General features: G+C 47.8%; 1 protein-coding gene across 2 annotated transcripts in view; it reads left to right on the forward strand.

The window, feature by feature from the left end:
* Positions 1 to 24,991, forward strand: part of CASZ1 (castor zinc finger 1) — a 248,152-nt gene that overhangs the window by 217,637 nt on the left and 5,524 nt on the right. For both annotated transcript variants that reach the window (XM_042479516.1, XM_042479514.1), the window contains 13 exons: positions 489 to 653; positions 4,654 to 4,826; positions 6,362 to 7,227; positions 9,458 to 9,578; positions 10,645 to 10,708; positions 12,182 to 12,348; positions 14,014 to 14,136; positions 14,877 to 15,212; positions 16,013 to 16,211; positions 16,381 to 16,552; positions 21,210 to 21,358; positions 22,957 to 23,191; positions 23,780 to 24,085. In XM_042479516.1, coding sequence (XP_042335450.1) covers positions 489 to 653; positions 4,654 to 4,826; positions 6,362 to 7,227; positions 9,458 to 9,578; positions 10,645 to 10,708; positions 12,182 to 12,348; positions 14,014 to 14,136; positions 14,877 to 15,212; positions 16,013 to 16,211; positions 16,381 to 16,552; positions 21,210 to 21,358; positions 22,957 to 23,191; positions 23,780 to 24,085 — 3,076 coding nt within the window. The remainder of the gene's footprint in view (positions 1 to 488; positions 654 to 4,653; positions 4,827 to 6,361; positions 7,228 to 9,457; positions 9,579 to 10,644; positions 10,709 to 12,181; positions 12,349 to 14,013; positions 14,137 to 14,876; positions 15,213 to 16,012; positions 16,212 to 16,380; positions 16,553 to 21,209; positions 21,359 to 22,956; positions 23,192 to 23,779; positions 24,086 to 24,991) is intronic.

Below are 24,991 nucleotides of genomic sequence, written 5' to 3' on the forward strand. Positions count from 1 at the left end.
GGAACCTAAATTTGGCATGGGATCCAACCTCATCCAGGACAATAAATCTGACTCTGGCTAAGTCTAGAGTCTCCTTCTTGGGAAACTGAATATTTGCACTAAGGATCAGCCATCTTGCACATGAATGCAAAACCTTGGGAAAACCTCCAAGAATGGCCATCCTTTTTGCTAGGCTAGACCAGTTCCTTGTATTTCTTTACCATTTCAGGAATTCCAAAGCCAAACCTCTCATGGCTTAGAATTTTGAAAATGGTCTAAAGCCTTGTGCTTCCCATCCCACATTCGCCCTGTTTGTGCTTGCTTAGAAGCAACACAAAAAGGGTAGCACTGATGCCCCGGGAAGCCCCTTACACTCTAGAGTTGCAGGCCCTTCTTGAGGACTAGACTTTGGCTGGAGAGTTTCCCCTTGCAGGCTCTTGCCCTTTTCCCGTGGCCCACCTGCCCGGTTCTGGCACTCCTCACCTTCTGCGTCTCCCTCTCCCCACCAGAGATTCACAAGTAAGCAAGACGTGATCCGGCATTACAACATGCACAAGAAGCGGGACAATTCCCTTCAGCATGGCTTCATGCGCTTCAGCCCCCTGGACGACTGCAGCGTTTACTATCATGGGTGCCACCTGAACGGGAAAAGCACACACTACCACTGCATGCAGGTAATGGCCCTGGGCTGCTTGCCACCGTTGCCACTGCTGAGACCGGGGCCAGAGGGGGGGAGAGCGGGCAAGGACTCACAGGACCAGCGTCAGGAGCATAGATGTTTCCACAGGGCTCTCTATACATGCAAGGCATGGCGCATGGCAGCATGGTATGGCAGAGGCAGGATGGGAGATTCCTGAGGAAAGGGCTGACCAAGATTATTTTCTGCCACCATCTTCTTTACAGCACTAGGGAGTAGATCCCTAGCAAAGATTTATAACAGGATTCCAGCATTAAGGTTGCTGACGGATGTTGCATGGTGTGTACCCACAGGCTCAGAATTAAATAACACCAGGAACATATACTTCTGTGAGAACCATGTTCTCTTCTCTGTTGAACCATTTGTGACACCTCATGGGTAGCCTTTTGCCATTTACCTTCTTTCTGCTGGAGCAACCCAACAAGGGCCAATCTGAAAATGAGTAAAATTAACATGTTTGAAAATGTGATGTCAAAGGCTTTCATGGCCGGCATCCATAGATTTTTGTGGGTTTTTTTGGGCTATGTGGCCATGTTCTAGAAGAGTTTATTCCTGACGTTTCGCCAGCAGCTGTGGCTGGCATCTTCAGAGAAATCTGAACCCGACTCTGGCCAAGTCTTGAGTTTCCCTCTTGGGAAAGACTTCAGAAAAATCTCTAAAGATGCCAGCCACAGATGCTGGCAAAACATCAGGAATAAACTCTTCTAGAACATGGCCACATGGCCCAAAAAACCCACAAAAAACTATTTTTGGAAACATTTGTGCTCCCCATAGTCAGGAATATTATTGATTCTTGCATACCTGTGGCTCAAAGGTTTGTGAGGCACACTTTTCCTGGCAACAAGAACTATCCCTTTTCTGTATGTCAGGCCTACCACTTTCCTTGGGTGCAGAAAAGTGATCCGGGGTTTGGAGCAGAGGGCATCTTTCTTCTTTAGATTCCTCCCGCCGTGATTTTATCTGGTGGAGCCTTTGTAGGAGTTGTGGAAGGGTCAAGCTCTGGGGGTCTCTCTCCATGGTGCCCCTTCCTCAAGCCTAACAGGCCATCAGAACTGCTGCCAGCTTTCTCTGGATATACAACCTTCCTACTCCAACGCCTGCCCTTTAGCTTCGGTTTTGTCCCTTTGTAACCGGCTGCTAAGCCAATTAAATATTAATAGCAGCCCAGTGTCAGAAGAAAGAAGGGAGGAAAAACAGCTCCCTTCCCCTCTTCTCTCGCTTTCTCTCTCTCTCTCTCTGCCAGAAGGGTTATGACCATTGTGGGGTGGCCCATAGCAGTAAGGGAAATACAGTACCGAAAGCCAGCCATTTGTGGGGCTAAAATACTTCTCTTTGGGCACTGCCAGCCAAAGATTTGCAAAGCTGCTGTTCTTCAGGCAAAACTATAAGAGGGAAGCTGCACCATTGGATGCAAGACAGCTGTCCTTTGCATCTACTAGTGCTTTTGGAGAGACCCCTCCATCTTTAGGCATATCTGAATCCCCGTTTGGCCTTGGAAGCCCACTGGGGTGACTTTGGGCTAGTCACATTCTCTCAGCCTCAGAGGAAGGCAGTGGCAAACCCCCCTGAAGAAGTCTTGCCAAGAAAACCCAATGATGTGTATCCACCCTAGAGTTGGAAGCGACAAGACACGCAACAAGAGTAGCATCAGGATAGTCCCATTTGTATTCTCATTTCTACCTAATGTAGTTTTTCGGTGCCTGGGTGGACTTTGGAGGAAACATTTCAGGCTTCCTTGGGGAGATTATGGAGGTCCCAGCCTACCAGCCATCCCCTAATATTTTTAAGTTTTAGATTTGGAGTGTATAATGTGTTGTATTCTCAGTGTACAACAAGATCACCCCCTACTCACCCAAAACTTGTCCTATCTGTACCCCAAAAACAGGATCCACCACTGAGCATCCCATAAGTTGATGTGCAAAAGGTCCCTTTCAGAGGGAGAGAAATGTTTCAAAGTGTGTCTGGAGCCAATGCCCATGTTAAGAAGAAAGGTGTCCAAACATCACAGATTCCCAATTACAGCAAATCTCTCGGAAACGGCACTATTTGTGCCATGGGCCTCGCGAGGGCCCTCCGCCCCCCCACACCTTATGTCCATAATTGGCATGGACAAAATTCAGTTAGTTGTTTATACCGATGGACATTTTTCATGCTTTCACACAAAGCGCCCCGTTGGGAATTATTCACGAGGAGTTTTTTGTTTAATTTGTCCTTTTAACACCGCTCTGGGGTCTGTCTTCTCTCAAGGTGTCAGGCTAGAAAGAGGCCCTTGTTCTCTTGGAAATAGGTTTGGATCTCTCCTCTCTTCCCTGCGCTTGGTCCTCCTCCCCCCCTTCCCTCCTCTTTCGCCCTTTTCTGGGCGTTTGTTAAATGTTTTGCTATTGCCTCCTTGAATCAACCCAAGTTGAACTGGAACAGAGGTGCAGGGCAATGTTTTGGTTTGCTTCACTTCTGAGACGGTGCAGGCATTGGCACCCGACGCTGAGGAGGGAGGGGAGAAAGGCGCTCGGCGGGCATGACAGCGTTGTCAGATTCCACTGGAATTTTACTCAATATGGCAAATCGGCCCACTTTGCCCGGGAAGAGCGGGGCGGGCGAGGGGGGAAAGGGAGGTAGGTCTGCGGCATTCCTTCTCCCTCACGCAGCCTCCATGCAGGCTTGAAATAAAGCCAGTGGCCAAGTTAAAGAGCAGGTGGGTGGCAAGAGGGTATTGTGTCTCCTTAGCCAGCTTGCTCAGGTGGCCTCTCACTGTCCTCTCCATGCAGCCAGAGGAGCTTCTGGGAGCAACAGCCTTTGCCACCTTGCCTATTACACACAGCTGCTACTTTGCACTGGGGTTCTTTTATGCTGCAACTATAGGCAAGGAGCCAATTCCCCCAATCCTTCCTTTGTGGGCTGCAACACACACACACACACACACACACACACACACACACACATGCCCAAATGCTTCCATTTTCCTCTGTAGTCCCTCTCAAAATGGTGATTTGAGAGGGACTGCAGAGGAGATCAGAGATACTGGGCACTGTGTGGGTGCATGTGGCAGTCTGTGTATTTTATGCGTTCTCACACATTTCAGGGGTTTTCTGTGTGGTTTGGAGGGGGAGAAATTGCCTGCAATTTGCATCCTTTTTTTCCTTTTAAATGTAGGTTGTGGGGCTTTGGGGGACTGATGGTAGGCTTCAAGGGCCACAAAAGTGGGGTCCAGAGGCTGCATGCCACCTACAGACTGGTTCTTGCCCACCCGTGTAACAGCACTATGAATCCACTTTAATTGCCATAGCAATTACAGCAGGCTAAAAAGGAACTCACCCAAAACAGATTAAGTCCTATCAACAGTTGACAGCCTGTCCTTTTTCTCTCCTTCAAGTGGGATGTTCCATAGTTTTATGTCCATCCCTGCTCCTTTCCATGTTGATTCCAGACACTGTTTTGGGATCAAGGAGTGTAGCCTTGGAGGATCACTGTCCTTGCACCCAGAAGGTCCCAGCATCAATCCTTGTAATCTCAGATTAAGAAACATTTCAGCTCTCAAGGGGTGTGAGAGACTTTCTCCACCCGGAACCTGAGAGATCAGCTGCTAGTCAGAGCAGGCAGTCCTGGACTAAATGGTCCATTAGGATGACTGTGTAAAAGTCGTCCAAATGTTCCCCTCCTTATGTTGTGGTTTCATTCACTCTCATGAGGAACTTTTGGTCCTCCAGATGTTTTGGACATAGCTCCCAGAATCCCTTACATGAGGTTGATGAGACCCAGCCAAAAAGACCTGGAGATTCAGAGGTTCCTTATCTTGTCTTATAAGGATATGTACCATTAGTAGATTCCGCACAGAGACACACCCAACCTCCATTTAGAATGTACAAATTCAGAAGCAACCGATGATGATACCGCCACGCTATAAAAATCTCACTCTCTCCACCTTCCTCTCCTCCATCCTTTCTTCTGCTTATCCACCTCCTGCATCATCTCTTCCACAGGTGGGCTGCAACAAAGTCTATACCAGCACCTCCGATGTCATGACCCATGAAAACTTCCACAAGAAAAACACGCAGCTCATTAATGACGGGTTCCAGCGGTTCCGGGCCACCGAAGACTGTGGGACTGTGGATTGCCAGTTTTATGGGCAGAAGACCACCCACTTCCATTGCAGGTGAGCTCCCTTCCAACGGAAAAAAGACGGCTCCTTGGCCAGTCCTTTCCTCATTCCTTCATCCAGTCGTCCCAGAGCATGCGCTGGAGAGGAAAGAACACAAAGTATAGATGTGGCAAACATTAGCCATGGAAAGGGACAAGAAGGCCTACCCACAGCTCCTCTTTGGCAGCTGTGAGGGCTAGGACTGCAAAGCAGAAAGGCAACAGTGCTCCACTTTGCTAGAATTAGGTCCATAAATGTGGACACAAGCTCAACCTGGAGACTCTTAAAACTACTTTGTTTTCCTTCATTGCAGAGGGAAAGGAAATTTATGGGATCAAGTCAAATTTGACCATTTGGGGGGGAAATGTAGGCAGGCAGCCCAGGAAAACAAGAGTGTGCCAAAGTCCCACCGTGGGATGAAGCAGGATCCTTGAAATGTCAAAAGCCAGTGAGAGTTAAGCAAACTTTTTGCCTGCTTTACAGATGTACCCAGTATCATCTGAAAGAGGGCTTGGAAAAATTACTTTTTGGCCTACAGTTATGCTGGTGAATGGGTTCTGAGTCCTGTTATCCCATACAGTGTTTGTTTTATTCCCCCGAGACTCTTGCAGTAGCATCAGGCAATCTGAATACTCTGATGACTCACTCACACATGCAGGATTTGTCATTTGCTTTCTAGTCTGCAAGGGACAGAAAGGGGCATATAGCCTGACCATTGTGAATGCAAACATTCTAGTTTTGGAGTGTCAAAGAGGGAATTTCTAAAATTGTTGTTGTCAATTACAACAATGGCAGTGGTTTTGGTGTAGCATAAAATCCCATTACAAATCAGAAAAAGGGAGGGAAAGTCTTCAGGCACAGGAAGGATGTGGCCAAAATAGTTAACCATCAGGAGACTGCCTCCTTTTGCCACCCGATGGGCCAGTCTCTCCCCCCGTCATCCCCAGCCCTCTCGCCTCCCAAGGGTGGCACTGGGGGAAGCCATTGTGGTTACAGAACCTTGCATTAAATCCACCTCTGGCACTTTAAAAATGCAATGAAAAATCTTTTTGTAAGATAAAAGTATGATTCTCAGATAAAACAGCTATTTAATTATTGCCGTGAAAAATAAAATCTTCCCTCATCTGAGCCTTAGTTCAAGGGCAGAGCCCCTGTGTTGCATTCACAAGGTCAACTGCATACAATTCGTAGCATCTTCAGGTAGGGCTGGAAAGACAGCTGTCTGGAAAACTGGAGGGCTGCTGCCAGTTAGTGTAGAAAAGCCAGCTTCCTAGGTGTGTGGGGCTGCCTGCAACTCCCATACTAGCTGGAATTGCTGGAAGCTATTGTCCAAGAAGTCTGAGGAAAAGAAAAATGTGGACAATACTGAGCTACAAAGACCAATGGTCTTTCTAAGTCAGCCAAGTAAAGGCTGAATGATGTCAAGAGTCCCCAGCCTGTTGGGTTTTTGGATATGTGGGGTTGCTATATACATTGGGGTTTGGCTCCTAGCATCCTACAGGGAGGCAAGTGGAAGTCGGAGACCTGATCCGTTACTTTCTCTCTTGCAGGCGGCCTGGTTGCACGTTCACTTTCAAGAACAAGTGCGACATCGAGAAGCACAAGAGCTACCACATCAAGGATGACGCCTATGCCAAGGACGGCTTCAAGAAGTTCTACAAGTACGAGGAGTGCAAATACGAGGGCTGCGTCTACAGCAAAGCCACCAACCACTTCCATTGCATCCGGCCCGGCTGCGGCTTCACCTTCACCTCCACCAGCCAGATGACCTCCCACAAGCGCAAACACGAACGCCGACACATCCGCAGCTCTGGTGTCCTGGGGCTGCCCGCCTCCCTCCTGGGAGCCAAGGAGAATGACCAGGAGGAATCCAGCAACGACGACCTCATTGACTTCTCCGCTATGAGCTCAAAGAACTCCAGCCTGAGTGCCTCCCCTACTAGTCAGCAGTCTTCCGTCTCCTTGATCGTCCCCGGCACGCCCTCTTCTGCGGCTGAACTCGCCACCGCGCAGACCTCCAACAAAACCATCAACAGCATGCCCTCGGCTTCAAAGATCCCCGGCCTGCTCTCCCAAGCCCTTCCGAGCAATATCCCCTTGGCCCTAGCCCTTTCCAACGCGGCCCTCCCCGGAACGGCGGGTTCCTACTTTCCCATCCTCCCTGGCCGGGTCTCCACTCCGCTACCCACCACCTCCACTGGCTTAATAGCCGCCGGCTCTTCTAGCACCAACCCAGTTTCCTCTGCCAATTCCCCTTCCCAGGCCATCTCAGGTTCTGGCGAGGCAGGGGCCACCTCTTCGCCGACTCCAGCGGCCTCCATAATGGAAAGGATCTCTGCCAGCAAAGGCTTGATTTCACCCATGATGGCCAGGTTGGCGGCGGCAGCGCTGAAGCCCTCGGTGGCTGTGGAGGCAGGTAAGACGCATAGTTCCAACTCTCTTCCAAGTTCAACCAAGATCCAGGCAGAGAAGGAGGGCAGCCTTTGGCTGAGATTTGAAAATCCCATGGGTGAGGAAGAAAGGGAAGCATTGTAGTCCAATGTATTGGAGTACTATATTGAGATACTAAATACAATTGAATGAACTGTGGATTTGTTTTTCCAAGTTTTGGGTTTGCAGAAGGTGCCTCTGCCGAATTTGAGGATATCCCCCTTCCCACTGTATCGCACTCAAACCTTTCAGTAGTGATTTCAGGGTGAAGGAGGCCAAGGAGTCCCTTTCTGCCTGCCCAGTTGTACACACCTGAACCGGGATCCAGCCCAAGGTTGTTTGCGGTTCCTGGTTGTGGGGAGGGAGACGAAAAAACCTGTTCTGAACTTTGGTTCAAGGAAACAGAGGAAGAGAACTCCTTGTTCTTTTACCTGCCTTTCAGATCAGCAGCCCAGATAGAAAGCAGGTTTTGCTTTGAAACACACAGCATCTTTCCCATCCGACTACTGTCTTTGCTCCCAGCCCAGCTGCAGAGTCCTACTTTTTTATTTTCAAGTGAGCAGAAAGATATGCAGAAATCTTAAAGCCGCACCAGCCTGTTTTTAGAGGAGAATGGTGGAAAACTGATCCAAAGTGCCGTTTTCAGCTAATCTCGGAGATTACGAAGCCAATCTGATTTGGCAGTGCCAGGAAACGCTATCAGTTTTGGGACCTTTTGGGACCCACTCCCTTAGGTTCTAGCTTAAGAGGTGATGGGTCATGTAGTCTTTGACAGAGTTGTTTGTTGTACTGTACCTTCAAGTCGTTTCTGACTTAGGGCAACCCTAAGGTATCGCAGGGTTTTCTTGGCAAGGCTTGTTTGGGGAGGGCAAGGCTCCCATGGCTAAGTGCTGAGGCTAAGTGCTCCTTGTCCAAGCAGGTTGAGAGGGATTCAAACTTTGCTCTCCTGGAGTTGTGGTCCAGCGCTCAAACCACTGCGCCACATTGGCTTGCTTAACATTTGTATACAACTTGCAAGTGGACTGCAGTTTGGAAGTGTCAAAATAACAATCAGGGTTGACTTGGAAAGATTTTTGATTTGCCGTCCTTCAAAATCCAGCTGAACAAAGAATGACGGAGAAGAGGAGGCAGGGCAACTCCACGAAAAAGTTTGGATAAACCCCTTTCTTCATCATATTTTGCCTTCCTTTCTTCCCCTCCTGCGAGCAAGGGAGGTCTTTCCGAAAAGAGAGAAAGAGAGAGAGGTCACGGAGGGGACTGTTTTTCTTTTCTTTTTTAATAAAACGCCACTTTCTGTCTGAAGCGGTTCACCGTCAGCTGTAGTGCCTCCGGGTAAATTAATATTTTAGTCACTTGGGGATTGTGGATGAAAGCTCGGCGGACATCTTCCTGTCAGCAACTTTTGCCTCTTGCCATCTTTTCCTCCTTTTCTCTGTCTGCGTGTGTTTCAGTTCTTTTTTTCTTTTCTTAACTTTGTGGGCGTATTTCCTCCCTTCTTTTTTGGAACCCGCGACGTTTCCTTTCCCCTTGTAAATGAAATTTCCTCCATGAAAACGCGTTGGTGGGAGGAGGTGCCCAAACGCCAAGCCCCGACTGTGGGCACCCTCGGTTTTGGGACGGCGTGATGTGGGGGGGAGAGGTCGCGTGGTTTGAACCAATCTGATTGGCTGTCAGTTTCGATCGACCTGACCCAGCAGATGTTCCTTTTGGGCATGCTCAGTGCAACGGCCGGCGCGGTCGCCAAGGCAACGTCGAGATTGGGGAATGGGAAAGGGGGCTTGACTAGCAGTCTAAAGCTGCCACATCGCCTCAGCATTAACAGAGTCTTTAATAAACGCTTAAGAGGCAGCCCCGCAAATTAGTTATGACAGGTTGCGCGGAGCATCGGATCTCCCCCTCGCTCCTTCCGCCCTTCTCCTTTAAAGGGCCCGTAGCCTGGACAACTTTGACATAATTTTGCAATAATTATCACTTGAAGAATTTCCACGCCGGGCTGGATGTCGGAACCGATCACGTCAAGCCGGCAATAAACGCTGACCAGCAAAGCCAGGCCGCTCCCTGACTTTTGCCGTGCGCCACCCCCTCCGTGCAACTTTCTCGTGTATTATTTGTGATTGTTGAGGTTTTTTCTTGTTGGTTGATTTCCTTTGCTTGGTTCGCTTACTTAAAACTTGGCGGTTTTTACCCCACTCTTGTTCCTTCTCTCTGCAACACAGGGAATGGGCAGCCAACTCCTGGACGGTTTAACCCAGCTCCGATTAAACAGGAGGCAGCGGAGAATCCTGGCCCAGAGTCCCTGCAGGAACACAGCCTGGACCTGAGTGTGAAGGAGCATGGGTAAGGAAGGGAGAGAGAAGGGGACTCTGTCGCATGTTGGGCAACATGTGGCCCTCCAGATGTTCTTGGATCAGAACTCCTACCATCCCTCACCTCTGGCTGTCTTGACTACGGCTGATGGATGTTGGGAATCCAACAATAACTGGAGGCCCACTAGTTCACACACACACACACACACACACACACCAGCTCTTATAGTTGTGTGCCTTCAATTTATGGTGACCCTAAGGCAACCTTTCTTGGCAAGGTTTATTCAGAAGAGGGTTGGCATAGACTGAAACCAAGAGAGTGTGACTTCACTCAATGAATTTCCATGGCCAAGTGGGGATCTGAACCTTGTCCTCCTAGAGTCCTAGTCCAACACTCACATCACATACACCAGGTTGGCTGTCTAAACTGTTTCTAGGGTGACAAATTCAGATGCCTCATTGCAATTTCCTAAATCTTCCTGTGTTGAGTGTGGAAAGTAGGCTGTCTTCTGTTTCCTCTGATTCCAACCATAATGTTTAAGGCCGGATCATCACCCCTTGAGCATGGTCTCCAAGCATCCATGGAGCAAGCACCATGTGCTACATTTGTAGTGGCCACAGCATGGTCCTCTCATTCATCTCATCCCCATTCCTGCTCTCTTAGATGTGGTCTGGAGTCATGGTTGGGCAGAGGTGGTCTTAAGGTTTAGATTTTCTGGAAGATGGGTTCCATCTGTGCAATGGGTTCTTCAGCTTCCACCAGCTTTGTTTCAGGCATCCGCCGTTCCTCATTAATCCATTAGAGTACTGCCAAAGCTAGGAACAAGGAAGGCGTTGAACTATGTGGACAAAGAGAAAGAGACACTTGCTTGGCTTGTGAATGCAAGAAGCAGGAGCATACACTTAGATCTGGACAGGGTCTTGAGGCCCTTACTTTCCAGGCTTGCTTAGCAAGCTTGACCTGGTGGGTGGGAGAGTGGGTTTTGTCTCTGTCCTTCGGATGCAGCAGGTGGGATGTGGGGGCGGTATGGAAGGAGGATTAATTGCCGTCCCCCAATGCACATCTTAACTAAACCCTGTTGGTTTGTGTGTTTCAGTAATGAATCAAATGGCCACACAGTCTCGGCAAATACATCTCTTTTATCCTCGCTTATGAATAAGGTAAGAGCCATCCATCAAGGGCCTTTCATTCCCCCCACCAAGAGAAATTAAAGCCGCGCTGGCGAGGTCGGGAGGGGAGGGGGGGCGCGTTTGTTTTTTTAATGTTTTCCCTCTAATAAGATGAGTTTGTACCATTTAAATTTTGAGACCATTTTTCATCGGGTATAATTTCAGAGCCACTGCTTACGAATTAATTTAATGAACTGGCTGGAGAAATATATCGCCGCCTCTGACACACGCTTCCCCTCCTCCTCCTCCTCCTCCTCCTCCTGTCCCTTTAGAAACAGGGGGGCCCTCCTTGTTGTTGTTGTTTCCCATCTCTGCACCAGGCAACTTCTCTTTCTCTTGCCGTTATTAATTCTGCTTATAGATCTTAACAGATTTCTAGGGGTGGCAGTGTTGTTGTTGTTGTTATTATTATTATTATTATTATTATTATTATAAATGCAGAGAGGAAAAATGTCCAACGTTTTGACCCAGAATCTTAAATTGCATGCTTTTGTACCATAATCCTGCTCTCAGTGCTGCTCTTAGATGCATTGTTATGTACTCAACTCTCTCTCTCTCCTTCATATCCATATCCATATGGAGCCTTGTACATGATAAAGACTAGTTTGGCTAAATTAATTGTGCCTCCCCAAGTCAGCTGCATTCCCAGTCTGGATATCCTCAAAGCCAGCCTGCGGGACCCTGTTGCTTGATGCAGTTTCCAGGCATCGCCATTGCTTCCCCTAAGCTCTGCGCATGAGATCCAACCCTCCAGAAAGGACAACACGACTTTGCTTGATGCTCTCCCTCTCCCTTTTCCCTCCCTGCCTCCCTAGATCCATCCCACCAAAGCTAGCTATTCAGTTGTGTCTTTTAGCACTTCGTTCCATTTGTCTTGTTTCTGCATTTTGCTTCCCTCTTCTGAACATGCAGGTGTTTTAAGGGTAGGTTTTGCTTTTTAAAAGTCTCTTTTATTTAGCTTTCACTCGTCGCGAATGGCGGCGTATTTTCTGGAGTGACAAACTGGGATTAGCAGTTGTGGTTAGGTGAAAACAATTCAACTTCAAACCATGGTTTCTGATGTTGGCTCATTGAAAAGCATTCAAAGCAGGCCTAGGCAACAGGAGGAGCCATTGGTAGCTAAAAAGAGAAGCTTCCAGACTTTCCTCTTTGGCCTCATGAGCAGAAGGGAGAGTAGTACGCAAGTGTGGGAGGAAGGTAGGCTCAGTATCATCACTTTAAACTAGAACAAACTGCAGGTGAACTTAGTAACTTAATTTTTGCCAGTGTAGTGGTCAGGGCCTCACTTAACAACCACCAAGTAATGCCACTGATGCAGAATTTGAACTCAGCCTTTCCTTGGCCAAATCCACATACTGCATTTGGCTCGGTCGCTGAAGCCCAGTCCTTCCCTTCCCTTTTACCTCTCAGATAATCCCAGTGGTTTCTGTTCTCTTACCCACAGCATCTCTTTTCTCTCCCCAGATGTCTCAGAGCAATCCCAACCTAGGCAACCTTCTTGCCTTGAAGGTAGAGGCAGATGGCAGCCAGGCAGGGGCCGGAGGAGGAGATGCGACGCAGTACCTGGGCAAAACCGTGAAGGCTCTCGTCCAAGAGAAACTCTCTGAGCCCTGGAAGATGTACTTGCGCAGGTGGGACCCAAGAGGAAGCCTGTGTAGAAGGGGAGAGGAGATTGGTTTGATATAGTGGCGAATGCCATTCACCTGGCTGTTTACACCTTCTCCGGTGTTACGGATGAAGATGTTAAGTGAGCTCTGCTGGAGCTGGTCTCTTCCTTGGCAGGACCCACTGGCTCCCACCCCCAGATCGCCACTTGTCATTTGTCATTCTCCCTTTGTTTACAGCCCTTCCACCCATTCCTGGCCCATGTGTTGTTGTGCGCGCCCGCGCCAACTGGAAAACACAGGAGACACTCCTGCGATGCCTTACTTAGGAGCCAGATGAATTACATCCTTCCTTCCACCCAGTTTCTAATAAGCCATTCCCTTCATCCAGAAAGATCCTCCGCTCTTCTAGAACCCCAAAGCCGTTTCTTCGTATTTCTTTGCCGTTTCATGCAAAGAGGGATATCATTTCCTGAAATAACACTGTTTAATAATAATAATAATGTTGGAGCAGGGATTTTGAGTCCTCCCTTAGAACAAATGTTCAGATCCTAGACATGCCATCTCTCTTCGTAGTATACAAAATTTAATAAGAAAGGACATTTAAAGATGCCTTCTGGCTTTTATCCAAAGCTAAGAGAGCTTGCCTTTGAGGATGATACTAAGCCTGTGCTGCTATATATTCTTACTTGAGAGTAAGTCCCATTGAACCCAGACATGGCTTTGATAGGATTGTGTTGTTCTGTTGTGAAAAAAGGCTGCAGCCTTTATATAAGAAAATAATAATAATAATAATAATAATAATAATAATAATAATAATAATTATTATTATTATTATTATTAATTGTTTTGTTTTTCAAATTGCCATGTGGCTTGCATGTACCAAAGTACTTTGGTCCTTGGCCATCAAAGTATTTTGGAGCCATTTTGGTCTTGTATCTCAGAGTCACAATATAATTTTGGCCTAGCCTTTATTCAAACAGTAGCAGGAAATGGATTCCATATATGATGAAAAAATTAGTATTACCCAGGAATAGCTTTTTCCTTTCTAAACGGTGGCATTAATTTATCGCACAAGTTGAAGAAATTGTCCCTCTTCTCCAGGATCTTCTCCTTCCACCTAAAAAAGAGGACACCTTCACTGTTTTCCAGTATGTAAATGTATTCAAATTGGACCGATTCAAAGCCAAACGGTTAATTAAAAGATTGACACTCCTGTGGAATGAAATCCTGGTTCCCTTCCAGTCTAGCATGTCTCCTTTTGTCATCCGGTATCGGTTTGATCAGTCAGGCCATTATGTTTTGGCACAAGTGAGCACCCGTCCTTGTCTCCTGGGTTCAAAGCCAACTGACAGCTATTCCAGATAAGCGAATGTAACCAGCAGCTCTGCAACAGCTCTTCTAGCTGGCAATGTCTTGTTCTCGGGGTGGAGAACAGAACCAAAGGAGGCTGCCCTTGCCTTAGGAAGTGCTGACGTCCGCTTATGGGATTTGGGGAGGAACCATTGCTTAGGCATAAGATGTAGGCTTTGGAGGTTCATGCACGGCTGTTGTAGACTTCTGCCTGAAACCCTGGAGAGTTGTTGCTGGTCAGAGCAGACAACAAATTAGATGCACCCATGGTCCAGTTTGGTACTTCTTCATTCTCATCCTTCGCGGTTAAGGTCTGAGCTTATGTCTCCATTTTGGCAGGTTTGGTACCAAGGACTTCTGTGACGCCCAGTGTGACTTCCTCCATAAAGTGCATTTCCATTGCGTAGTGGAGGAATGTGGAGCCCTCTTCAGCACCTTGGATGGAGCCATCAAGCACGCCAAGTAAGTGGATTCGCCAGGGACCCAGTGCACAATGAACCCTCCCATGGTGATCTTTTGGCCATTTGCACAACAAAGAGGTCAGTTAGGGAGGTGGACCATGACTTTGGTTTTTGGGACCAATTTTTTAACTAAAATCTCTAGACTCATACATGAGTATATACAGTATGTCTTACTGATCTATGCCTTTCCCAGTACTTACAACACAGATCCTTTTCTTATGAATGGGGCATTTGACAAAAGGGAGAGGGGGGTAATTTAAGCCATCTTAGAGGTTGTATAATATCAAAAAGCACCAGTACTTTTGTCTCTTTGAGAAATAAACGAGGCATTTTTTGTGGATAACTGTACACAAACACAACTTGTATTTTTTTTAAAGTTAAAATTAATATTCAAAAAAGGAAGAACAACATGATAGTCAAAAACTCTTCCCAAAACCAAGTAAGCACCTGCTTCACATATTATAATCATGCTTCCCACCAGGAGATGGTTTCTTCTTTTAAATAAGAGTTAAGATACAGTACTTATATTAACCCATGAATAAGTCAATTCAGGTTTTTTGGGTCAGTTATGTCCTACCCTCCACTATTAAGAGCCTGAGCCGAGCCTTATTCGGAACGAGAGATAGATGGATGGTTGCACATCTGCTTTCAGATATGAAGGGCATAAGAATGAGCCCAGTGATGTTGCCTAATGTTCAATCAATGCATACATTCTCTCTCCCTCTTCCCTTCTGCCGCTAGTTTCCACTTCCGCACCGACGGTGGTGCCGTGAAAGGGAACTCCGAACTCTCTTTCCCAACCGCCGCGGAGACCAAGACTTCCTTAGCCCCTTCATCTCCACCCACGTCTTCTGCTGCTGCTGCCACCCTGGTGAATGCCCCTGGCCCGGATCTGCTCACTCCAAATCCGGTGACTGTCCCCTCGGCGCCCACGCTCCTTGCCTGGAAACAACTGGCTTCCACCATGTCTCAGCTCCCTGCCTCAGTGCCTAACCTGGCCACGTCCCCCTTGGCAACTACATCCCTGGAGAACGCCAAGCCTCAGGTCAAACCCGGGTTTCTCCAGTTCCAGGAGAAGTGAGTGGTTTCTTGGGTACTCTTGGCTGGCAGGGAAATAGCAATGTTTATATGTTCTCGCTGTCTCTTTCTTTCTTAGCTTTAAGGTGGGGGTCAAATGTGGCAAGCTTTGGGTTCACATTAGGCCCCTCGAATGCCACACACTTCCACCATCAGAAACCTACCATATATACTCAACTATAAGTTGACCTCATGTATAAGTCGAGGGAAGGTTTTGGGACCAAAATTATGGATTTTGCTATGACCCATGGATAAGTCAAGGATAAAATCTAGGGGCACATAGCAAAGGATCTAAAGCAGTGTTCCCCAAACTGTGCTCTTTTAGGGATTTTGGACTATTGGCCAACATGGTTGAGGCTTCTGGAGCTGATGTCCAAAATCTCTTAAAGGGCACAGTTTGAGGACCACTTTCCTAAATGATGAGCAAAACAATGTCAAAGAAGTTAGAAAAGTCCATCAGACATAACTCTTTGTGCATACTTTTAAGACTGGATGGATGAGAGGGTAGAGGGGGTTGGTGCTTCACATATGATACTCTTGCTTCCCACCAGGAGATTATGGTTACTTCTTTTAAATAAGACTTAAGATACAGCACTTACATTGACCCATGGATAAGTCGACTCAGGTTTTTGGGGTCAGTTTTTTTGACCTAAATTTCCAGTCTGCCTGCATTTGTCCAATAGCCGCTCCTCATGCCAGGGCCCAGCTCTCCGGTGAGAACTATTAAAGTGAAGGGAAGAGGAGCAGGACCTGGCTAGAGAGACTGACTTTGCCTCTTTTTTCCCTCCTCATTTCCCCAGCGATCCCTGTCTGGCAACAGATTGCAAGTATGCCAACAAGTTCCACTTCCACTGTCTCTTTGGGAACTGCAAGTATGTGTGCAAAACCTCTGGGAAAGCAGAGTCCCACTGCCTCGACCACATCAACCCCAACAACAACCTGATGAATGTCCGAGACCAGTTTGCGTATTACTCCCTGCAGTGTCTTTGTCCAAACCAGGTGAGGGCAAAAACAGGGGCATCGGCATCATGTCAGTCTGGGGCGAAGAGAGAGGAAATGAGAAAAGAGGGCAGGACAGCAGATCAGAAATCGAGGTGGGAAAACTAAATGGTGAGTGTGCCACCTGTCACAATGATGGGACTCATTGACCCCCAACTTTCCATTCCAGCACTGTGAGTTCCGCATGCGAGGGCATTACCACTGCCTTCGTCCTGGCTGCTTTTTTGTGACCAACATCACCACCAAGCTCCCCTGGCATGTGAAGAAGCATGAGAAGGCAGAGAGGAGGGCAGCCAACGGCTTTAAGTACTTCACCAAGCGGGAAGAGTGCGGCAGGCTAGGTAAGCCTCTGACCAGGTGTAACTTGGTGGTGGGTTGCAGGTAGGCTCTTAACACCAAGTGATCATTTCCTTCTCCTCCCCAAAAAATACCCAAAAACAACATTGCACTCCCTGGACGGTATATGTTGGTGTCCCAAACAGATTGCTCCCAAGTAGGTAAGAGTACATGGGGACGTGCTCCTGGACATGCCTAGTAATGGCAGAGGGACACAATCTCTTCTTCCAGAATTGTTGGGGAGGGGTATCCTGTGTAGCCATCCTTCTTTACAGGATCCATTTTCCACATAGAAGACATATGGCATGTCTCTAAAAGTCTGTTGAGTTACAAATCGACAGATGGCTTTTTGTAGGGACTTTGGACAGTGTAGCAAACAAAGAAATAGCCTGGTTCTGTTTCTCAGGCCTACCTTTCTAGCCTACCTTTCCTCCATGTTGTTCAGGGCAACATGTTCTTTCCCCAACCCCACCATTTGCTCCATCCAACAACCCTGAAAATTTGGTTAATGTAAGGAAGGTGGCCAAGTGGAGATTTGAATGTATGTACCGTATATACTTAATAATACGTTTCATTTATATTATATTCTGCCTTTTCCTTGCGGAATCAAGGCGGATTACAAAACAAAGGAATCAAAAAGACAAAATACACTGTATACCTACAGTTAAGTCTGTCTTTTGATTAAAGACCACTCTACATCAGTGGTCCCCAAACTGTGCCCTTTAAGGGATTCTGGACTTCACCTCCCAGAATCCCAGACTATTGGCCAACATGGCTGAGGCTTCTGGGAGCTGAAGTCCAACATCTCTTAAAGGGCACAGTTTAGGGACCACTGGTCTACGTTGTTGACACCGCCATATCCAAGCCTGATATTCTGTCTCCTAAAACAGAATATCAAGATGATCAGCTCTCCTCAACCAGGAGGCAGGCAGGGTGGGCAGATACCAGCTCTGATCATATTCACTATTTAGGCGTGAGGGGGAAAAAAGACATTGTTGAAATCTCCCAGTCATTCCTTTTTACCCAATTCCGCTGGGCTTGAGGGCACAGGCCTTTTGGTATTCATTCCCAGACCTGAATAGCAAAAGCCAAAGGGTAAATATTTCCCACTGGTGGTGATGCAGGTGGGTGGGGAGACGAAGAAGAAAAATCTCTTGTTCTTGAGATTACCCCACCTTTTTCCTGGCACCTATTGCAGCTTCAGTGCTGGAGGCGGGTACATCGTTGCCTCGTTCCATGCCAACTGCCTAGCCAAGCGGCGGCGCATCAAAGGGCCTGATAGACGGCACAGAGAGGGGTGTGTGGCTGGCAGCTTCGTTTGCCAAACTTATTAGGGCCCTGCCAAAGCAATTATGAAATCGTAAACACCTCTCCCACCCACCCACCCCTCCCTCCTCCAGAGCCTCCAGCGGTTACGAGAAAGGCAGCCTTTCCACAGTGGAATTGATCAGCAGTCCTGAAGGGTTGCTGCCTCTGTCCACAGTGGCAGAGGTAGCAACCTTTCAGATCACGCAGGTCCCTTACTAAAGCAAACCCTGACCATCCCTGGACTGCACTGCTGATTCAGTCATCTTTGTTCACAGGGGCATTTGTTTGTGTGTGTGTGTGTTGTAAGAGTTCATATATCTCCCTTTCCCAACCTGGCACCCTCCAGATGTGTTGGACTCCAACTTCCCTAAGCCAGCTCTGGAGAGAAAGGCATAGATTGGAGGAGACGGGCGTGTAGAAACCGCTCCTGTCTTTCTTCACCAACCCACTCAATGGGTTCTTCCCCACCCACCGACCCAGCACCAGGGGTTGTCTTGGCTGCCTGGATTTAAGGACCTCTGACTTAACTGTTACTGAATTCCATTGAGGTACACGTTGTGTCCCACGGAGCATGGAAAGTAGGCAGACTCTGCCCAGCACCTAATTGTAGGATTAGCCCCATTGGTCTGAGTTGGTTTGGGTTGTCATGAAAGGGTAATGTTTATTTAATGTGCTGCTGCTACTACTACTATGACTTTACACCCAAGGCTAGACAAAAGGTGCTTGCTGGATTTTCTGCCTTAAATACCAAAATAACATGGACTACCTGTCCATGTGCTGGAAGGTGGGGGGTGCCAATTGCTACTTCACCTCAAGCAACCATTTCTAGTCCGCCAGCTGTGGTTGGGGACAATTTGTCCCCCCCCCAACTATTGCCAGATTCCCTCAAGCCCCAGCCAGCGTAGCCGAGATGATGGTCAGTATGAGTTGCAGTCCAACAAAACCTGGACAGCACCACATTCCCCATTCCTGGCCTGCCGCTTCCACTGAAGTGCCAGATCCATTCACGGACTGCCAGGTGCTGAGTGTGGGTGAGATATATGCTAGAGAGATGAGGTAAGAAGAGGACTGAATGGCTGAGAGGGGTTGAGGAACAGGGTGCCTCTCTGGGATGCTTAGGAAGGTAGCAGTCCTGAGAGACACAAACAATAGGCCTTGCTAGCTTAAGGCACAGTGCGCAGAGTACAGTCAGCCGGAAGAATGGGAAGGAGATGCTGGTGGAAATTTAAAGACAGGGACTGGGGGAAACCTGAAATGTGATGTGTAGATCTCTCAAGGAACAAGTATTAACAGAAGAGGGAATGTAAGGATAGCTATGGAGGAGAGGGGTCTAAATTGGCTGCTCCTGAGGTTTCCTAGAAGTGAGCAGGAGCCAAGTGAGTTCAGCCAAAGGCAACCCTGGGAATGTCGCTCCTGGCTACCGACAAGAGGGTTTTGTAAGTAGCAGACATCAAGCTGTTCAGTGAGCTTCTTTGGCCATGAAGAGTCACGAGTGAAATTTGACAACTCACCCATTTTTCTCCCTACCAAAAATGAGCCCATTTGGGATTCCCTCTTGGGCAGCTCCTCTTCCTCCCTTGGCTGTATCGATTCCTCTGTTCCCAAAAGCATTTTAGGCGCACCTTGTCCAGGCACCAAATGGTCACTGGACGCCTGAGAACAAACCACCCGAGGCCTTATTTGTGTGTCTGGCTCCCTTTGCCCCCTAACATGGCTTGTTCTATTGTCGGGGGGGATAAAACTAGCCCATGCACACAGCAGCAACAAAAACGAACAGCACCCAAGGTGGAAAGAGGAGGCAAAGCGGCCTTCTTCGTTTTTTATTTCATAAAGAATTTATGTCAGAGAGGCAGCAAGTCATCGGTGGTAGCCTGGGCAACAGGGAGCAACGCTGTGCGGCCGCCCCTTACCTGGGTCTTGGCTTACGGATGTTGGGAGGCTTGGCGGTTGCTGCTGTTTGCTCAACCTGTGGCGTTCCAGGAGACGGCTGGGGCCCGACAAAGCGCAGCGATGATACGTGACACACGGCTGCCCCAGCAACGGACAAGCCTTCACCTGCCTTTTGCTGATAGAGTTTCAGCCCCGCCAGCACTGTTTGTTCTCCCTGCAGAGAAAAGAACAGAACGGTGGCATGAGAGAAAAGGGACGGAGGAGGCGGGGAGGCAGTGCTGGCCAGGAGAGGTTTTTCTATGGGGTGGGTTGGTTGTCATGGGGCAGAGGAGGAAGGTCCCCAAGAGCGAATACCAATGTGGCAGGGGATGTAGAACAGCATGTGGCATTGTTAAGAACAGACGGTTTGCTCCATTCACAGACTGGCTTGGCCAAGATGGAAGGGCAGGAATGGGACTCCCTCTTAGTTACGTGTTTGTGTGCATCCTGTTACTCAAGAGCATCAACCGCTAATGTTGCACGCTAGACGCATGAGACAATGATTGGCATTGAGCGCCTGTGTCCGCTCCAACCGTTGAGCTGGGCAGGGAAGTTCCTCCAACCCCCTCAAAGAGATTGACGTTTCCATCGCAGGGTGGTCAGACGGATCAGTTTTAAAGTGTGGCAAATATTCCATAATCCCCAAAGCAAAGGGATTTGCGAGAGAAGTTATACCTGGGATGAAGAATTTCATAAGATTAAAGAAATCTCAGTAAATTAGTCAGACTGTGCTCTTAACTGAACCAGTTAATTGATTTATTACATTTACACAAATCTCCCATCGAGGGAAATCAGTTGCTCTGGACCAGAAAAACACTGACTTTCGAAATACTCCGCATGCTGTTACCTTTTTCCCCCCAACAGTTTAGTTCCTGATCCTTTTAGATCTCCTTTTGGTGCCCATTGTTTTGTCCCGTGCTGCTTTAAACTGATTTATTTATTGTGCCACTTCTGATTTGATGTATATGGATTTTGGATTTTATTTGTGCTTTTACTGTCGGTTTCCCTGAGAGCCATTTGCTGTAATAAATCTTATAAATAAATATTGGGTAGCCGGTACCCGAGGGACTATTCTTTCCTGCGTGTGAGAGGGCATCTGAGATTTTCTTTGTAATGATAAACTTGTACTTTAAAATAGAATCCTGTTGGGCAGTTACAAATGTGTAACCTAGAGTTACGCACTTGTGACTACTTTGTAGCCACATTCCCTATGTAGCTCCTGCTTTCGGAGACTCATTGAGGTCCCCCGGTTGCCATTTACCAGTCGCGTAATAAGTTTGGGGATGCAGAAGCAGAACTGGCAGTGGTCCGTTGCTCCCGTTCGCTGCCGAAATCTAAGCCCCTTGCCTGGAGCGCATCTGTTGCTAACTCCCAGCCATTGTTAGCTGATGAGGTTGGCATCTGTTTTGCATTCTCCCCTCCCAGGTTGCAAGTACAACCAAGTCAACAGCCATTTCCATTGCATCCGGGAGGGCTGCCAGTTCTCCTTCCTGCTGAAGCACCAGATGACGTCCCACGCCCGGAAACACATGCGCAGGATGCTGGGGAAAAACTTTGACCGGGTTCCCACTCAGGTGACTTCTTCTGACACTCTAAACAAGACTTTTGTCTCGTGTTTTCCTTGAAGGACACCACTTTGCAACACAGAAAACTGTCTTACACCTAGTCAGATCAGACTGGCCCCAGCTCTTTACTGGGAGATAGTGGAAATTTGAACCTGGGACAATCTGCATGCAAAGGAGATGTCTTTCTATTGGGCTGTGGTCCTTCCTTTATGATAGGAGTTTTCAATCTTGGTCTCCAGATGTTGTTGGCCAACAGTTCCCAGAATCAGCATATGGGCATATGGTCCAGGAACATTAGGAAACACATGTTTGGGAACTGTGGCCTTCAGACATAGAAAACTATCTTCTCTCAAGTCATAACACTGATCAGCTAGTGAAATATAGTCAATATTGACAGGTAATGGTTCACCAGGATTTCAGAGAGGGGTCTTTCTCAATTCTAATGATGAAAACGGGGGTGTGCTGCATGCAAAGCAAGCAATCTTTCCCTGAGCTGAGACCCTTCCTTTGCTGAAACATTTTCCCAATACAAGTATCCTTGTGTGGTGAGGAGAATAGGAAGTCATAGCTTATCTAATGTCACTTTTAATCACTCCTAGTGCAAATAATAAGCCACAGACTACAGTTAAAAATTGGGGGGAGGACTATCCCCCTCTTCTGACACTTTCACTCATCCGCTGCACATGTAGAAAATGTTACAGTGGAATTTTAAGGGCTATGTGGATTTTCCAGAGAAAGATACACAAACAAACCACTGAAATTCCTAACAGCTCCTGGTTACAGTTTCTTTCTCGTACGATACACAAGTAATACTGAGATTCAACACTGAATTCCTCTGCAGAGCTGTGCAGAATCACTTGAGTTGTGTTAGAAAAGGTGATACAAGAAATGGGCCTCATATTATCAATGCATGAGCCCAAGGCTGGGCAGCAAATGCCCCCTCCTTGACCTAAGTCAAGATACGTAATACCTAAAAACAGCCAATTTAGTGTGGTACATGAAACATAAAATCTCACTAGTTCACCTACTCATCCCTGACAATAAATGCACAATAGCAAAACAGTTAAACCATTTACTACCCTTCCATTGTATCCAGAATCTGCAGCCTCAGGTGACTGCCTAAGTTTACCTGGCCTGCAGGTACACAGGTTCTTGAACAGCTTGAGAGCTCATAAAGCTGTATCCTCAGGGCATTTGCATTTTGCCTGCGCCTGAGATGACACAGCATGCAGGAGCACCTCCTAGGTGAACAGAGTGTAAGCATGCATGCGCACTCTTCCTCCAAGTGCGCCTTAATCCACCTGCTAAAAGGCCACCACCGGCGCTCCCAGCTACTAAATTCTGTGAGTCCCGCCTGCAAGCCAGGTCCTAGGCCAGGATTAATACTCCTATGCTATGACAGTGTCAGCTGTACAGACTCGATAGGAGTTCCAAGCCAAGATTAACACCCTGAAAGCCCCAGACCAGGTGCCATCTGTGCTGCCAAGCCAGTAGGGCCAAGGGCTCAACCAAGAGCAGCATTGGGAGGGAAATAGCATATGCGCCAAAGAGATGGCCACTTGGGTCCCCCAGCTCCTGTGCTCATCTTGCCAACTTTCCTCTTTCAGGTTATAGGCCACGGTCCAAGGACTGAAAACCTCCCACAAGTCAGCAGCCTGGCACCCAGCCCAGCCTCCTCAGGGACTCCTGCTTCCTTCCAGGGCCCCCAGAGCCTGATGGATACTGAGACAGATGAGTATATGGACTATACGGGCTGCAGCCCTGGCGGCATCTCCTCCGAGTCCTCCAACATGGACCGCAGCTGCTCCAGTACGCCAGTGGGCAACGAAAGCACTTCCGCAGGTAAGCAGCAGCACCAATAAGCCATCTATTAGTGATAACGTCTGCTTCCAAGAGGTCTAAGATCTCACCCCTCAATCCTGGGCCAAATTTTGCAACTCTTGCCTATGGCCAGCAAATGCGATAGCACAGTGGCCCACATTCTAGCAAGATGGAAACGCTTCTTTGCAAGTCCTTGAGAAGCCAAGAGAGAGTAGAGCAACCCAAAGGGCTGGTGAAGCAGCCGTTCCCAGAGCCCCTTATTTAAACTGTGCTCCTGGCCCCTCCATCCTTTTCACAAAACAACGTGGGGACAGAGCTCACAGCATCCCTCTTTCTGCACTTGGAGGTCTCTGCCTCCGCTTGCCCTCCTCCTTGCCTTTGGTGGCCACTTTTCCAACTGGCGTCTCTGTTCATCACGCAACCCTCCATTTTCTTCTCTGTTACGGTTCTGTTTTTGTATGTGTGGATGTGCTCTCCATTTTCATTGTATCGCTTACACTCTTGGGTTCTCATTTGGGTTCTGTTTGTTTTTTCTTTTCTTTTGTTTCCCTTTTTTTGTTCTGTTCTGTTTTTTTCCCCTGCTATTTTTTTCTTTCCACATTTCTCCAGGCTGCCTGGCTGCTGCTCCTCCTCCTCCTCTTCCTTCTGCTGCCGCTGCTGGTGATGACGTTGCCCACAGTGCGCCACAACCGCCACCTCTGCCTCCATCTTTCTCACAAGCCCTGCTCCGTGCTCCCCTTCCTTCCCTCCCGTACCTCTTCTCTCCATCTTGTGTCTCATACTCTCTGCTAAGTGCCACTCTGGGATCCAGCAGGGGCATTGTCTTGCCCACAGCCAGCTCGACTGGGTTCTCACCCATCATTGCCACTCCAACTCCAGTCAAAAGCGATGTCCCTCTAGTTCAGGATGCGGCAGGTAAAAAACACTTCTACACTTTCTCTCACGGTTAGCCCTCACTTTCTGTCCCCAAGTTGGTCCGTCCCTACATCCCCCACTATGACAAAATTGAGGCACATGCCTTTTTGAACACCAAACTGTTGGTTTGCCATAAAAGTAATGGGTTCATAAAAGACATTTATGCGACTATAAGTCAACCTCATATGTAAGTCGAGTGCAGGTTTGGAGGCCAAAATTATGTATTTTGCTATGACCCATAGATAAGTCGAGAATCAAACATGGGAGCATCTAACAATGGATGTAAAGAATGCCAAAGGACTTATAAAATCCCAGCAGGCATAAATGTTTAAAGGCTAGATGGATAAAGAGGAAACTCCTGCCACCACTTTCCAGCCAGAAACTGTGCCACAGTGGAGAAAGTACAGTTGGTTGGTGCTCCTTTTCGGTTTCTTCAGTATGGGCTATGCTCTCATCTTTTGCCACTCTACTCAGAGAAGGGGATGATGGTTCCTTTTTTGGTAAGGGTTAACATGCTCACATTGGCCCATGGATAAGACGACCCAGGTTCTTTGGGTCACTTTTTTGACTAAAATTCCTAGACTTATACATGAGTCTATGCAGTATATTACATTGCTGTAGCAGATAAAGTGATGAGATTAATAGCCTTATCTAAAAACTGCTCACTCATTAAAGAGTTGTCTGAATGCGGCACACCTGTGACCCTCAGAAAGGAAGCTAGTCAGATTCAGCTAATGGTTGTCTGGGCAAACGATTTGGCATAGCCCAGTAAACACATCTTGCTAAAGCGGAGTTGCACACAACAGCAATAATGCAGGTTGTGATTGCACAACTCTATCACTAACGTGTTAGTGGAGGAAACCGGAAACAGAGGGAGAAGGAGGAAGCTGGGGATGGAGGGAGAAG

This window comes from Sceloporus undulatus, chromosome 7 (assembly GCF_019175285.1).
Source record: "Sceloporus undulatus isolate JIND9_A2432 ecotype Alabama chromosome 7, SceUnd_v1.1, whole genome shotgun sequence".
NCBI classification, from domain to species: Eukaryota; Metazoa; Chordata; class Lepidosauria; order Squamata; family Phrynosomatidae; genus Sceloporus; species Sceloporus undulatus.